Genomic DNA, 16,957 nt, shown 5'->3' on the forward strand with positions numbered 1-16,957 from the left:
GTTATATTTAAAGAACTTAATTTGCCAACATAATACAATTAAACCATAAACGAAAAGGGGTTCGTAAGCAGAAGATTTTGAACATAAAGGCGCTTTTTATAGATCGATACGTTATTTTTTCTGAGCTTATTAAAATTCTCAATTATTAAAATATGTACAATGCACAAAAAAATATCTATTATTTATCAGGCGATCATTTAGCACCGTTATGCCTATTGGAACATTTTCACGGGGAAGTATTACAATTTACAATCATAGGATTATGCAGAAATAATGGGGTTCCATGAAACATGATTTCGACGCACTATTTTAATTAACGTATAGCCAAGAAGAAACTCATTGTTGATGTAAAATATGCTGTTGAAAACAAGTTTGACCCTGGGATATTCCACAAAGTCAGTGGTACGAAGTGACTATATTAAGTTCACACTTTTGTTGACATTTCAAAACGTAAACATTGAAGTTTCTGACATCAGAATCTTATACGAAACTGCTCAGATATAAGGTAAAATCTATTAAAACCACAATGTAAAGTGCGATATTTCGTGTCATGTTTATTCTTGGCGTGTAAGAAAGATATTTCTTCGCAAGTGAAAACAAACCGAAATATATGAAAAACTCTAACCTCTCCGTTAGGCCGCCGGGCGAAATTCCATTTCCCGCAAACATCGCTCTACGATTTTGCGAAAATTACCGAATAAAGGTGGGCAGTCAACCGTTCGAGATTTCGGCCAGAAATTGACTGATTCGTTTTATATTTCGCACCGAGGCAGTAAATATAAACACCGGCATTTTGACATTCCGAACGGAGCCGAAAACCTGAGAGCGTGATCAGTGATGGTATGCCCAAAATTTTTATTTCCCTAAATTTCACCCCGAAATTTCCCTAGAATTCAGAATGAATTTGTGTGGGTTATTCTCCATCTGCTCAGTTCTGGATTCCAACTATATTTTTTCGAATCCATTAGGGCGGGGGGGGGGGTTGGAAGAGAAAATTTCTGAGAAGAATAATTCCCCACTAAATTAAAAGAAAATTTCGTAGGTCGATTCCCCACCATAATTTTTCGAATACATGAGGGGTGGGAGTGTCTAAAGAATTACAGGGAAAAGTTGTTCCCTGCAATATTTTTAAATCCATGGGGGGTGATAGCTACGGAATTTTGAGAAATAATTCCCCAAAATATATTTTCGTGTCCTGTAGTATGTTTAAGATAAATATTTTGGCAATTTTTTTGTAGATATTTACAAATTTTGTCGGAATATATCAAAATTTCCCTAGAATATGCGAAATTTCCCCAAATTTTCCCGAATTTCCCAAGATTTTTAGCTTTTTCCCTTTTCCCTAAAAAATATTTTTCTCCCCTATATCTAGGGAAATTACCCGAGACATCACATCACTGTGCGTGATGGAGCTAAAGCGTATATACATACTAGAACACTAGGACCAGATATATCAAAGATACTTTCATACTAGTATTTGTTCTACCAAATACTAAATATTTTGGGTGCACTCTTGTAGGTGAGTAAGCGAGAAGGGATCTGATACTGTCTAAAGTCTTAATACCCTTTCTCGCTTACTCGCCCCCGTAAGAAGACTGTTCCCCTGGTATCTAAATGAATATCCAATTGAGACACCACATGGACATCAGCTAGTATTCAAATACTTGACCTTGGACCTTTGGGGATTATTGTAAAATTGGGTTTTTGAGTGCTTAATAATGTAAAATATGTTTTGACTCTATTTAATTATTATAGTTTTTAAAAATGGCTCCAATCCGTAGTGTTTCATGGTATGGGACATTTTGTGTACAGGGGTACATTGTGAGACTGAAAGAAGTGGAGATGTGAAGGAAATGGGAAGAGGAAGGGGGAACGTACCTGGAAATTCAGATCTGGTCACCAAAGGCTAAGGCCGTTTCGATTCAGAACGATTGTCTTTCACTAGAGCGGTACTGAAAGTATCTACATCAAGTTACGTTTTCAAACAAAAAAAGTGGTTATTCAACTAACGGACTGTTTTACAAATTAATTATACAATTTAATTTCAGTTTCAATGGTGACCTCCGTGGTCCAAAAATAAGGCTCTCGTATAGTAATCCAGAGGTGACGGGTTCAAATCCTGGCCTATGCGACTAAATTTTAACTGAATTTGTGTTATTTCGCAATTTATTGACTGAAAAAATTATATAGTACATTTGTGGCACGTTCCAGAGTGGAAGATACTCTCAGTATCGCCTTGGTGTAAAACCACAATTCAGAATTGAAATGGCTTTAGCCGTGTTTGGTAATCAGACCTGAATAGCGAAGTAATTCCCACCTCCTTCCCCTCCCCACCACGTTCAGCCTAACAAGATACCCCAATCGGGGATGCCATAGTCTCACAGTTTACAGACGGTTGGGAGCAGTTGGGACTCTTGGTCGGTATTCACATAAAACATAAAAAATCTTCCTAGCTCATATTTTTCCTATCACCTATAGATCTATTCCCAAATATTTCGTCAAATACATCTCGTCGCAGCATTTGGACTGGACTACGGGCGATGTGCATGCTAGGTATTTTAGTAGGTACAAGTGCAAAATACAAGGGATCATGTATTTGGAACAAGTATTTTTTATACTCGTACTAGTTGTTCCAAGTATCAAGAGTATGACTCAGACTCACCTCTACCGCGTGAAAACAGTTTATTTTAACAACGCCATTGCTATCTCGCTCTACAACACGTGATCCACGGTTGCCAATCGCAAAAATATTAATAGCGCGGATTGAAAAGATAAAGAGTACCTACCTGAAATAATAAAATACAACTTCAAGTACTACGATTTATTTATGTTTCCGATGTGCAAGAAGATAATTATTTTTTTATAGAAGATGACTAAAATAATTAAAGATCGAAGAAAAATAGAGCCTCGAGGTAACACTCCTTTTCTGATCCTTTTCACGAATAGAACAAATCATCAGCACATTCAAAACGTTCGCTGGGGGAAGTTAAACGACTTTTATAAAAAAAGTTTATAATATTATTGACCCTGAAATCTTAATTAATAACAAGTGGTTTTTGATTCAATACAGTTTTACTAATGAAGTAGCTGAAAAGTTGGCAAAATAGTTAATAATAATAATAATATTATTTGGCTAATTTATATAGCGCCGTTTTCGTGAAAAATCACCTCAAGGGCGCTGGTTAAATAAAGGAGAAAGGAAAATGGAGGACACACTACTCTTCGTTGAGGGTTATTTTGAAATGCTAAAAAGGAAAATATGACAATTTAGCGAGAACTAATGTAACACGACCTCTATAGATAATTTATTTATAAAAAAAATAGTAAATACTATAAATATTAATTAAAATTAATAAAGGAGGGTGACGATTAATCTGTTCAGTGCAGAGTCGGCAAGATTTGAATGAATTAAAACATTGATATTAAAGTATTATAAACAATGACTTCAATAAAACATAATGTATTGCAAATTGTGACATAATAATATATCATATATACAGCAAGGCAAAATAAAGGGTTTTTTTCTCACAGATACACCTAATATCGATGCTGTGAGGTTGACATTGCAAGTTTAATGATCATAAAGCTTCTTGGTGAATTGCTTGAAGGTTAGGTAGGAAGGACTTCGTTCTCATCTGCATTTTCAAAATTATAAACATTATGATTGACTCACCTACTTTGTTGCAACTCATCCCTTTCAATATCCCTTCCCGTAGACTCAGAAATAATGATTTGCTTTACCTCAATCAACACTACACAAATTATGGATACCATTCACCAATGTCCAGAATAGCCAGACTTGTCAACTCAAGTCTGGACCTTGAATATTTTGGTGTAAGCCTTATTTATTTGTGTCAGTCATTACGCAAGTAATATTTTATATTGATGTGGCAGAAGTAGTGAACTTCATCAAAACCTCATTCCTGTCTTGACTTGACATTATCTTTATTGTTTATGTTCCCTATTTTTGTCATAGCAGTTTTTTTTTTAAATTATCCGTTAATAAATAAAGGATTTGCAGCTATTGTAAAATTGATTATGTCCTCCCCTCCTAAAATTGATTATGTCCCATACGATCAAAGGATTTTCGCAGCACTGTCTACGTTTCTTCATATAAAAAGAGTTTATTCCATAATATAAACGCGCAAATAACTATACATAAACATAGTATATTTCTAAAACCACACTGTCTACATTTTTACCAAATGTACTTTGCCCCAACACCATTATTTAGCTGAGTGATAAAAAATGGGTATCATAGAAAAAAGTTCTAAGCTTTTCCGATAGATGCCGCGTGTTGCTAGTTTTAAATTTGTACACAAATTTTTTTACTGCTTTTTTGTGTGAATAACGCTACCGACTGCCTAGAGCCAGTGAGACTATGGTATCTCCAATTGGGGTGTGTTGTGAGGCTGAGGGAGAAATGATAAGAATTGGGAAGCTTAAATATTTAGATCTAGTCACCAAACACGGGTAAAGCCATTTCAAGCAACGTTTCGATTCTGAAAGTAAGTCTTTCACCAGGCGACATTGAAAATTAATATTAATTATTTTACTTAAATAAAATGTGAAATAACCCAAACAAATAAACACAAATATTGCGCAAGTCCGGATTTGAGACAACGACCTCTAGATTATAGTCGAAGATCTTAAGGTTAAACGCAACGCTCGTTGTATTCTACGTGTTCACAGATGGCGTTAATTAATTAATTTTGTTTAAATACGCTTTTGCAAGGTATTGCTTTACAGTATTAAGACAAATTATTTGTTTGCGCCCTCATATACGCAATATGAATATGAATAAATAGTTTTGTCCATATAAAAACTCAATTCTATCGAGAAAGGCATACAAATACAATATTGGATTGAATCATCGGTAAAATATTGTATTTGTGTGCCTTTCTCGAAAGAATTAAGTCTTTAAACGAACAAAACTATTGATTCATATTCATATTGCGTATATACGGGCGCAAACAAATGATTTGTCTTAATATTGTAAAGCAATACCTTGCAAAAGCGTATTTAAACAAAATTAATTAATTAACGCCATCTGTGAACACGTAGAATAAAACGAGCGTTGCGTTTAACCTTAACCCCGCGACTACGGAGGTGAAAATGTGACTGCTTTTCCGTACATTTTTGGTTATAATATTCAATGTTAAGGGACGTACCTGACATACTTTAACCAATTATCCTGACATTATTTGGAGTTTAAAAAAGTAAATTAAATTTTGGTCTCCGGTGACTTTTTTGATATTATTTATTATATTTTTTTCGAATTTCTAAAGAACTTCTTCCACGTGTCAAAAAATTTTGGTCCCCGATGACTTTTTGACAAAAACAGTATATTTTTTTAATTCTTTTACATGTCAATTCACTGGTCATTCAGCCAAGTAACCGCCCTACCCCTAACAACCCTAGCCGTCCAATTCCCACTGATTTTCTATGTTTTTAGAGAAAACAAAAGAAAACTATTAAATTTTTTAACTAAAAACGATTAAAATGTATGAACCAACCAGACAAAATGTTAATCCACGGTTAAGTAAATATACATTTTCGAGTTTTCTATTTATTACCAATGGCAATAAGGAGAAAACACTGATTAGAACATGCTTTCTTCTAAGACTGCGTACAACTTTATGATTAAAACATGATTTTAATAAAAATAATAATATTTGAATGTACAGCGCCATTTGGCGTTGTACATATAAATAATATATTTCTACAGTTATTTTTTTATTACTAACTATAGACTAGTCAAACTATTACAGATTGCATACACCGGTTCGTCGATGAATAATACAAAGCTATATGTAGTAAAATGCATTTGATTGATGAACGTGATGCTAGAATGTACATATGTTATTATTCTTATTTATTTATATTTTGTACCGACAGATAATATACAGTTCCATACTTACCTGATACGTCACTTGAGATTAACACTGTTTACTAGAGAAATTTAGAAACGGTTCGCACGCACAGGACTTTCATCATTGGACTTTCTGGTATTTATTTTAATAATATATATTTATGTTCTTTTCTCTTAACTTTTATTTTTGTTTGGAAACATTATCAGCTTTATCAGTCTGCATATAGCTGATCACGTTGCTAATCTAAGAGTTGACTGCCTCAGACCTGCGTTTTCCGGAAGGCTTAGTTCAGAGATGTAGGGTGCTTTCTACCAAAACTGCGTACAACTGTATGATTAATACATGCTTTCTTCCAAAACTGCATACAACTGCATGAATAATACATGCTTTCTTCCAAAACTGCGTACAACTGCATGATTAATACATGCTTTCTTCCAAAACTGCGTACAACTGCATGATTAATACATGCTTTCTTCCAAAACTGCGTACAACTGTATGATTAATACATGCTCTCTTCCAAAACTGCGTACAACTGCATGAATAATACATGCTTTCTTCCAAAACTGCGTACAACTTTACAGTCAAAACATGCTCTCTTCCAAAACTACGTGCAACTTTATGATTAAAACTTGCTTTTTTCCAAAACTGCTTACAACTGCATGATTAATACATGCTTTCTTCCAAAACTGCGTAAAACTTTATGATAAAAACTTGCTTTCTTCCAAAACTGCTTACAACTGCATGATTAATACATGCTTTCTTCCAAAACTGCGTAAAACTTTATGATTAATACATGCTTTCTTCCAAAACTGCGAACAACTTTATGATTAAAACATGTTTTTTTTCCAAAACTGCGTACAACTTTATGAATAAAACATGATTTCTTTAAAAACTGCGTAAAACTTTACGGTCAAAACATGCTCTCTTCCAAAACTATGTGCAACTTTATGATTAAAACTTGCTTTCTTCCAAAACTGCTTACAACTGCATGATTAATACATGCTTTCTTCCAAAACTGCTTACAACTTTATGATTAAAACATGCTTTCTTCCAAAACTGCGTACAACTTTAAAATTTTCACGAAAAAAAGAAGCGCAATTTTCAGCAAAGGGGAAATATTTTATCTCCCAAGCAGAATGCCATCGTTTAACTCTTTGTTATATCCCAATCGATCAATTTGATTTATGATGATTAGTCAATGTTGGTCTCACGTAATAAAAATAACGTGTAGGTGAGAATGAATGGTTGACGTGACATAAAAGCAAAATATGTACAACATTGGTATATTCTTTTGATAAATTAATTTAATTCGTTGTTATTAATATTGCCGATTATCAAAATCGTTGTCTTTATTATTGCCAATTATTAAAATCGTTGTCTTTATTATTGCCAATTATTAAAATCGTTGTCTTTATTATTGCCAATTATTAAAATCGTTGTCATTGGTATTGCCTATTTATTAAAATTCGGTTAAAAACGAGATTTCAGGCCGTTTCTTGTTAAACTTTTAGAACATTCCTAATATATGGGAACACGTGTTCATGATATAGTAGGAATGATATATTAGCCTTGATAATACATAATGATGAAATGCGAAAATATTAGGATTTTTATGAACACGTGTTCCTACATCGTGATAATACCTTCGTATTTTACTAAAAGTTTATCAAGAAACTTATCAATTCATTCCTTAAAGACTTGCAGTCCCGTTTTTAACAGGATTGCGAATAATTTAAAGAGATTCTAAGTAAATTAGAAATATTTTATATCAGTAAGTTTTCTTCGTGTGGAATTAATTATATTATTATAATTGGGATTTGTGTAGCTGCAAGTATTTACAAAATCTTTGCCTCGGGATCATTGCCTTTCAAAACCAAATATTGTCAATTTTTTTACAATATAATGTGATAATGTTTTTTCTCTACAAATTAAAGAGACGTCAGAAATTTGCCATTCGAATGAACCACCGTTAACTTGAAAAATCATGCGTCAAAAATTTAAACAAAATAAACACACATTTAAAATAAAGAATTATTAAAAGTACCAAAATAAAATTATTATTTTTGTAGCTACATTATTGCTTGCCTGAATTACAATCAGTTCCAGTTCAGAAAATTTTGAAACAACTGAACTGAACGTGAATAATCTCACGGGGGAACTTACACAGGAATATTTCACATCACGCACGCATGCACGGACAACCGAAATTAGAATGTTTGATAAAGTTGACTTGACGGTAAAATAAACAATATAATACTTTAGGTTATGATATAAGAACGCAGGAACACATCAAAAAAATAAAATGATAATAATTGTTATTTTCACACAGAGTGAATTTATGCCGCCGTTCTTAAAATATTTAGTTTTGTGCATGTTGTTGACTTCAAAGCAGTTAATCGGGTTTCGATTCTCGGCCATAGCATTTTTTTAAACTTTTATTTTTCATGTGATTTTTGACGGGTCTGCGCCAGTATCAATAGTTTTCAAAGAGGTTTGAGATCATCTAACAAAGTCAATAAATAGTCAAAGTATAAAGAAACAGCAACTCGAGAAGTAAGAGCTCATACCAGCGGGTCCACCGGTTCAAGGCGAACAGATACCTTACCATTCAATGCTTATTGGAGGCTGTACAAATTGAGATAAATAACGTACAATAATCATACCCGGTAATAATATAATAATAAGTAAAAAGTACTTGTATTCCAAAGTCCCGTGGAAATATTTTATCTAAGCAAGATACATGTTTCGGTGAAGTAGGTACTCGTCGTAGGAGATTTTATTAGTTAACAGGGCCCCAATTCTCCGATCCAGACCGTCGAAAGTACATACATCCTTCTTATTCTCGAGCTCGTCGAAGGTGCTCTAAATGACGTTTAGTAACGTGGTGTAAATAGACGGGTAATGTTTGATTTTCCTTATTTTCTTCAACATCACAACATTCACCACAATTTGGAACGGCGAGCTTTGTGTAATTAGAACAGCTCTTCTGTCCATAATTTCAAGGTCAATACAACTATTACCATTACGAGTTATTGAGCATCTTCCTGAAGAAAATTTTAGGTAAAACAACTTTTCATCATGCCTGCCGCCTACTACCTACATTTTTTTACATTTTAATTTATGAGGTTTACATAATATTATATCTTAGTAACGAAAATGAAGGTACTACTCAGTAAGCTTCCAAATAAAGGGCATTGCGAAATGAAGTGGTCAAAGGGCTTTTCGTCGTTGTCAACTAAGCCACAAAGATCTCCAACTTGCGGAGACCTTCACCGGTTTCAATTTTAAAAATATAATCTGCAACCTGTGTACATAAAAAATCATTATACTCGGCTTCGCCAACTCTCCTTGAATCTACAGGGTGTCCGGAAACACGTAGTACAAGCTGTCCGCGTAGTGCGTCGCAATCATTTACGCTTTATACACTTTTGACGTCTTGGCAAAGCACTACAAACTAACGCAAAATCATGTGCTTTTGGTTTAAAATTTCGATATCGTAGAACTATTTTAGATACATTAATTAAATATGCGTTTTTATAAACCCAGAAAAAGAATCAGGCCTATAAAACTGGTTTGAAGTTCAAAATCTCCTACTTACAAGCCCCTTTTCGGTTATGGTTTTATTATATAATATGGAAAATCAAGTTATTTAGAAAATGATTTTAAAACAATTGAATATTTGTGCTTGAACTTGATGTTAAAACATTTAAATATTTGTGCTTGAACTTGATGTTAAAATTTTTAAATATTTGTGCTTGAACTTGATGTTAAAACATTTAAATATTTGTGCTTGAACTTGATGTTAAAACATTTTAATATTTGTGCTTGAAAATGATGTTAAAACATTTAAATATTTGTGATTGAACTTCCCAAAATAAAACAAAACACTCTTTTTGGCGATGTTTTTTCTTGCATAAATGAAAATAGGCGGCTGGTGTTAAGCGGAAATTTAAACCTTATCGCCTTATGCATAAGGAATGTTATCGTTGGCGATCTGATTCCAAATGTTACGACACGTGGTGCTTCACCTTAATTACTTGTGTAAATTAGAGCAAATCTAGTTTACGCAACCTAACGTTTGTGCAAGCCGTTTGCGCGGTATACCGTTTTGCCGTCTTAACATACTCGTACATGCTTACTTGTGCAAATTAGAGTTTGATCAAATAAGATTGAGCGTGTCAACGGAGCTTAACCATATTTTTATTACGGTAGATTATTATTATTACAGTAATTATTAATTATGTTAATTAAAAAATCAATTATGATTTTAGTGCCACTGGCCAAAAATATACCTATAATTAGTACATATCATGAAATATTATCATTATTCGTACTTTGGCCACATTTAAGCACACATAAACGAAAAAACAAGTAATAATCTTTAAGCCCCCGCTAACCCAATTTCTACATATTTATAAAATGTTTCTTATTAACTCGTTAAGTTTTTAAGTTCCAAAAAAATGTTATTTTTTAAGACAATATCTATACATTTGGTATGGCAAAAAATGTTAATTATACGAAATTACCTCGATAGAAAAAAATCGCAAAGTAAGCTCCGAATATTATTTAAAACACATTTTGTTCTGTTATTTAATGTTTTTTAGGCATGAAAATTTCACAGTATATCTTTAAATGCAACTAAAGCATTTGTCGAGAGATTTTTTCTCTATTTCAAACGAGTCGTGTTTGAAACAACCCATCCAGTATTAGTTTGTTCAAAATCTTAAATCTCCGAAAATTCTTCACCAATTTCTTTGAAATTTTGACTCGACGTTGCATTCGAAGATGTGTGTGTTTTTATAAAGATGTCACCTGTTACAGGTTAACAAGCTAAAAACAGCGCCATCCATTGGACGTAACAGCAACAGACAGAGCCACAACAACGCGAGGCGGGTACAGCTAGTATAAAATATAACTGTTGTTCAGAGAGTTTACTTCATTGTTATGGTATAAAATGATGAACCTCATAATATTTTCATGTTTTTCTTTGAAGTTATCATAGGCGATACCTCGGGTATGAATGACAGTAAAATTATGAATACAAATTATTACGATTTGGAATACAGGCATGGTTTGGGAAGTGATGATAATGATGATAATGATGATAATGATGATGATGATGATGATATGCAAACAAGTAGACGGTTTGAGTCTGGATACTATGGATGTGGAGTGAGGTGTTGACTGGATGTGCTGCTGATAATTTCCCGTTGTAAAGACAAAACATGGTCACGATCCCAAAAGTTCGCAAAGATTATCTATATCTATCCTATCAAACTGCGAACGTAGAAATAAACAACTTAAAACAATGGTTGGATGACAACTACCTCTCCTTAAACACTGACAAAACCTATTTCATGACTTTCACATTATCAGACAAAATACACCCAACAATAAATTCCAATATAACTATCCATAACTCTTGTAATAATTATACTGACAACTGCTATTCACCTAAATGCTCAAAAATCTCAAAAAAAAGTAATATTAAATATTTAGGCATAATGATAGACCAACATATTAAATGGACTGAACATATTGCGCAAACTGTAAATAGAATACGTAAACTTTATTACGTATTCCTCAAACTAAGAAATATATTACATAAATCTTTGCTACTAAAGGTTTACTATGCATTAGCCCAATCAGTTCTGCAATACGGAATAATAGGATGGGGAGGAGCGTATAAAACCAACTTAACCCCACTTGAAATAGTACATAGAAGACTCATCAAAATTATTCTTAAGAAACAATTAGACTATTCAACCCAAAAATTATTCGATGAATTCAAAGTATTAACAATAAATAAAATTTATCAAAAAAACGCATTACTACAAATCCATAAAGACAAACTAACAATAAAGTCATTTAGCACCAGACCGAGAACCTTAGGACAAATAATAATCCCTAAACTTAATACTACAACAGCCCAACATCATTACACATACTCAGCAATAAAATGCTTTAACGAACTCCCTATAGAAATACAATCCGAGAGGAATTATGAAATTTTTAAACAAAAACTCAAAAAACATTTTACTATTAAATAATTTTTAAGTATGTGTTACGATGTGCCAACCTATATTTCCATTATATACAAAATAAATACCATCTTATAATTTTCATTATGTATAAAAATAATTTTTCATTATGTACAAAAAAAAAACAATTGCTACTTATATTTTTATTATATATAAAAAAAGTAATTCTTCATGCATCCAAATTGTAACAACTGATAAGTATGTATAGTACTGTCAATTTGATAGTGCTCCCTCCCTAAACACGAGAATTTCTCAATTAGGGAGGTATTGTTACCACTAATATTATATATTATATATATTGTTTAATTATGTATTATATGTATATTGGTTAATAAATAAAAAAAATAAAAAAATAAAAAAATTCCCAAAGGCTCTACAGCAGATCAATTAATTTTCATTTTTCATCACGAGTCCCTTTACTAATTTAAGAGATGGTCATAATCAGCCAAATCGCACATCCTCGACCAGCCTGCGTCAACTCTTAAACAAAATGATTTATTTATTAAATACGTGTGGTCGGGAGTTGATTTTCTAGACAGTGTCTCATATCCACAATGTGGACTATGCGAAAACATGCCAACAAATGGACAGTGAAGGTAATCACTTTTTTTGATTTGCTATTACAGCATCATGGTTTGTGGGTGTCCTTCGAAAGCCAATAATGTTTTACCTCGCAGAGAGGTATTTGATTACTATAGCTTCAAGTGAAAAATTGGGGTGACCGGATAACTCATCAAAATGACAATTCAACAAACTTATAAAAAGTGTTATAAAGTTATGAAAAGTGATGAATAAAAAAATAGGTTAAATAAGTTGTTTTTTATCACTTTTAATGACTTTATATCACCTTTTAAATGTCTGTTGAATTCTCATTTTGTGGTGTTATCCGGACACCCAAAAAGTACATGTTGGTTTCTAGTAATAAATTATAGGTGTGTTGTATAAAAAGTGCTATAATGTTATGAAAAGTGATGAAACAAAAACTAGGTTAAATAGGTTTCAGTTTTCATAACTTTATAGCACTTTTTATAGGTATGTTGGATTGTCATTTTGAGAAGTTATCATGGAACCACTTATTGATGTATTAAAATTTTGAATGCCAGCGTAAAAAAGTCTAAAAATGATTCACGTATTTTCGTTTGAACAGTGAACGAAAATCATTGTTAAAAAAATACACACACACATTTTGTAACACTAATGCATTATAAACATTACTGTTACCTTGCTTTTTCGTCGTTTCATATAATATTTCTCACGAAGGGAGATACAGCGATTTATATTAAATCATTTGAGCTGTTTCCAATAGCGAACAAACTAATTCAACGGATAAAAGCTGTTTGTTCTCAAAACCGGACAAATTAGCCGGAGAGATAAATTTTTTAGACTTATTTCCTTTTGGTTCTGGTCGTCATACTAAACACGAGATATTGTGGAAATATATTAATTATACAAATCACGTAATTTCAAGAGAACAAATAGAAATCAGGTAATACTCCGATAACAAAGATGTACAATATTATGTATCAACGCCGGAAAGCAAATAGGCGTAAGCGACAATTTAGTCAAAAAAATGAGTGAACACAATTTTTGTCTAATCAAAGCTGTATCTTTAACGCAATTTTGACTAAATTGTCGCTTACGCCCTTTTGTCTTTCCGGCGTCAATATTATGATTTCATATATTATATATTATGGAGATTCAACACACGTAATTTAACCCCACATGGATTAATGTTGCGACGGCCTAATCAATCATTAAAATGATAACGATATCCAATATGACCAAAATCAACATTTTTTTAAAGGCACTTTTATTATTAAAGAGAAATTGTTCATAAAGAAACTTTTGATAATTATCAATTTCGGTAGGTAGGTATAGTAAACAAATATTTAAAACAAAAAGCTTAAAGAAGTTTTTATTCAAACGCAAAACATACTAAAATTCTTATTAAAAAAACGATATTTCGTGTGTGTGACATCGATAACGAGTTCTTCTGACGAGTTTCAGCTCGATCGGATGTCGGGAAAGTGTGTTAATTTCCACTCTTAAGATTCGATTAACTTCATTAATTCATTTATTTATTCAAGAAAATAAAATCCAAATTCAAACAGATCTGTTTAAAAACATTGAAACATTGTCCACAGTCAAGTCAGAACCGAAAAAATACAAAATATGTAAATTTGATCAAAAAATGCACGAAACGAGATGCAAATTTACTTTATTTTAATTGCAATAATAAATTGTGAAAATAAATAACAAAAATTTAGAAAAATATATATTTGTTCGCAAAGGGTTATAACATACGACCTTTGGGTCCAAATTCAAGGACTCTGTCGCGGAAATCGTCAGTGTTAACGAACATACATTCTTATACATATATTTTAAGAAAAAAAATCAAGGCGATCGCGTATATTTAGAATAGGCCCTTACCGGAAGAAAATACACTACTTACTTGTCCCTAAGAACAACATTTTAAATTTAAAAACGATTGGGAAGGTTGTTTACATACTAACAAGAAGTCCAACCAAAATTTGATGAAGTACTTCGATATAAAGTAAGACAAAGAAAATTAAATATGGTATCTGATGCGTCCGTAGCTGATATGCGAAGGTACCTTTGAAAATGGAGTGACCGGATAACTCATAAAAATGACAATTCCTATAAAAAATGTTATAAAGTTATGAAAAGTGATGAAACAAACACATCCATTTGCATTTTGTTTGTGCTTAATTGTTATTTTGATATATATACCTATATTGAATAGGTTATATTTGTAACTATTTAACCTAGTTTTTGTTTCATCACTTTTCATAACTTTATAACACTTTTTATAGGAATTGTCATTTTGATGAGTTATCATGAAACCTGAAAAGGGATATATATTTATTATTAAATTATTATTTTCATCAGAGAACTTTAATGGGGTATTTTTATTGTTTTTTTTCTCCCAAAAAAAAATTACGATAATGAAGGCATTTTTTTTATGTTTACGAATAAATTTTCTATAATGATTTAAAATGTGCCATTTTCGATTTGCGGCTTTATTTGTGAATTCGACGGCGTTGACGTTATGCCGGCGACGTTGGTGACAGCCTTCTTACCAGACAATGCAGACATCGACCTTTTCTATGTCACAATAACCAGTTGGAACCGCTTCAATAAATTTTAAAATTTATGAAAATACCACATTCTATTCAAAAGATCGACGAAAAAATAAATAAAAACGCGGAACAATCCAAAACCAACAGCCCAAATTAAAATATGTATGTACACTTACGTCAGCGTGGCCTGCGGTGGCCTGAGAAGGTTGGAGTGCCTCAAGGCTTCGCTTCCGCTATTTTTTCTCCTCACCGGCGTTTTCATCTCGATACCTCCGCAGTAGAACTCCAAGCTGGCCCTTCGCATGGGATCGTCGTACCGGTCCACACTGTCCCTTCTGGTGTCACTGTTGTACAGGCTTGTCCGATCATCAAAACGCTCAGCCAAGCTGGGCCTGCGTTCTGCCAAACTGGCGCGGCGCTCCTCAATCCGCTCCACGATACTGGGACGTCTTTCATCGATACGTTCGACCATTGGTCTCCCTTCATCAAACCGCTCAACGAGTCCGTCGAATCTTTCAGCCAAGCTTCCTCTCCTATCTTCATATCTATCTGCAAGGCTTAATCGTCTTTCTGCGAGGTTGCCTCTCCTCTCGTCGCTTCCATAACGGTCCAAACTTGCTCTTCTTTCTAAATTGATTGTTGGTATGACATTCTCGCCCGCTTCCCACGTAGGGTTTGGTTCGGACGATTCCCCTAGCACGAACCGCTTGGACGGGCGTCTCTTCAACATTTCGCGAGGCCGGATCCAAGAAAAGAGGCGGCGGAAGAAGGAAGGAGTTACTTCGGACTCGTAGTCGGTTGTCATGCACTTGGAAACATCGGAGCTTTGTGCGGAAGTGCCCTCTTCAGGCGTTTTCCAAAATATGACACAATAACTTGACAAATCGGGACTTTCTGACCGAATTTTGAAAGACAACTTTATTTAACTAAATCACTACTTCTTCTTCTCTTGATTACTCGATTCCTTTGTTAGACCATTTTTTCCATGCTATAATATGAATTTTTAAAAGCACTGGCTGTTTAAAAAATATGATTTTTTTATCAGGGGTCCTATTTGGGTACCCTGCGGAATACTTTTTAACTTAACTCTTTGCTCAACCGTACGCCGAACTTATGAAATTAAATATTAACAAAAAAATCGACATTATTATTACAAATATAACACTATCAGGAAGTTACATATCGACCCTAAAAACCCAAATTAATAATCTTTGCGGAAAATTTATTAGTTTGTATCAATAAAAATTATTGTACAATGTTATAAAATTAGTACCTAAGTTAATGTTATTAGTTACAACGTTGTCAAAAAATATAGTCCACAAAAGGAAAATCGCCAAAAAACTACAACTATCTTCTCACATTTAAAGAAAAAAAAAATGGTAGACAAATGACAAAATAATTGGTGGGGATATTGAAACGAAAATAAGTTGGTAAAAAACATACCCTTTCCAGGATTCAGTCATTATTAAAAATATTTTGTTATAAAGTTCTTTATAAATTATAATAAAGGAGTTTCTTATGCGGTGGATATATGTAATTAAAATCTGCACACTTGCTAGTCCATTAGGCTCGCTTCAACAACCTATGTTGCAACTAAAAGATTTATTGCCAAATTAGTGCGTTATGCGAGGCACGGAACCATTATTTCGCACTTTGGAAATCCTCGTTTCACTTGAATCGCGTAACCAATTCAGCATACATTACAAACATACGGAAATAACTAAAAAAAATTATAAACGTCTACATTTCAATGACGATACATCTTTCAGCAAACAATGTAATCTCCACTAAAGAGCTGTAATGGGCCTTTGAAATATCGATATAACGTGAGACGAAACGTAATATTGTAAGGTTAGGTTATCAATCCTTCCACTCTCTCATCTCCTTCCCCTCCCCATACCCTTAAGCCTCAAAACATACCCCAATCGGGGATGCCATAGTT

The 16,957-nt window shown here is 33.1% G+C and overlaps 1 protein-coding gene across 11 annotated transcripts in view; it reads right to left on the reverse strand.

The window, feature by feature from the left end:
- ACC (acetyl-CoA carboxylase) overlaps positions 1–16,957 on the reverse strand; it is a 188,388-nt gene that overhangs the window by 77,406 nt on the left and 94,025 nt on the right. For 2 of the 11 annotated variants that reach the window (XM_089647725.1, XM_089647722.1), the window contains exon 2: positions 15,192–16,031. The exons of 5 other annotated variants lie outside the window; for them this stretch is intronic. In XM_089647725.1, the coding sequence (XP_089503851.1) occupies positions 15,192–15,820 (629 nt within the window). In that variant the 5' untranslated portion in view covers positions 15,821–16,031. Of the gene's footprint in view, positions 1–625; positions 791–15,191; positions 16,079–16,957 lie in introns of those variants that run through there. 4 more of the 11 variants (XM_089647731.1, XM_089647730.1, XM_089647724.1 and 1 more) reach the window with 3 other exon arrangements.

Source organism: Hesperophylax consimilis, chromosome 27 (genome assembly GCF_061612785.1).
Source record: "Hesperophylax consimilis isolate HC1 chromosome 27, BYU_Hcon_1.0, whole genome shotgun sequence".
NCBI classification, from domain to species: Eukaryota; Metazoa; Arthropoda; class Insecta; order Trichoptera; family Limnephilidae; genus Hesperophylax; species Hesperophylax consimilis.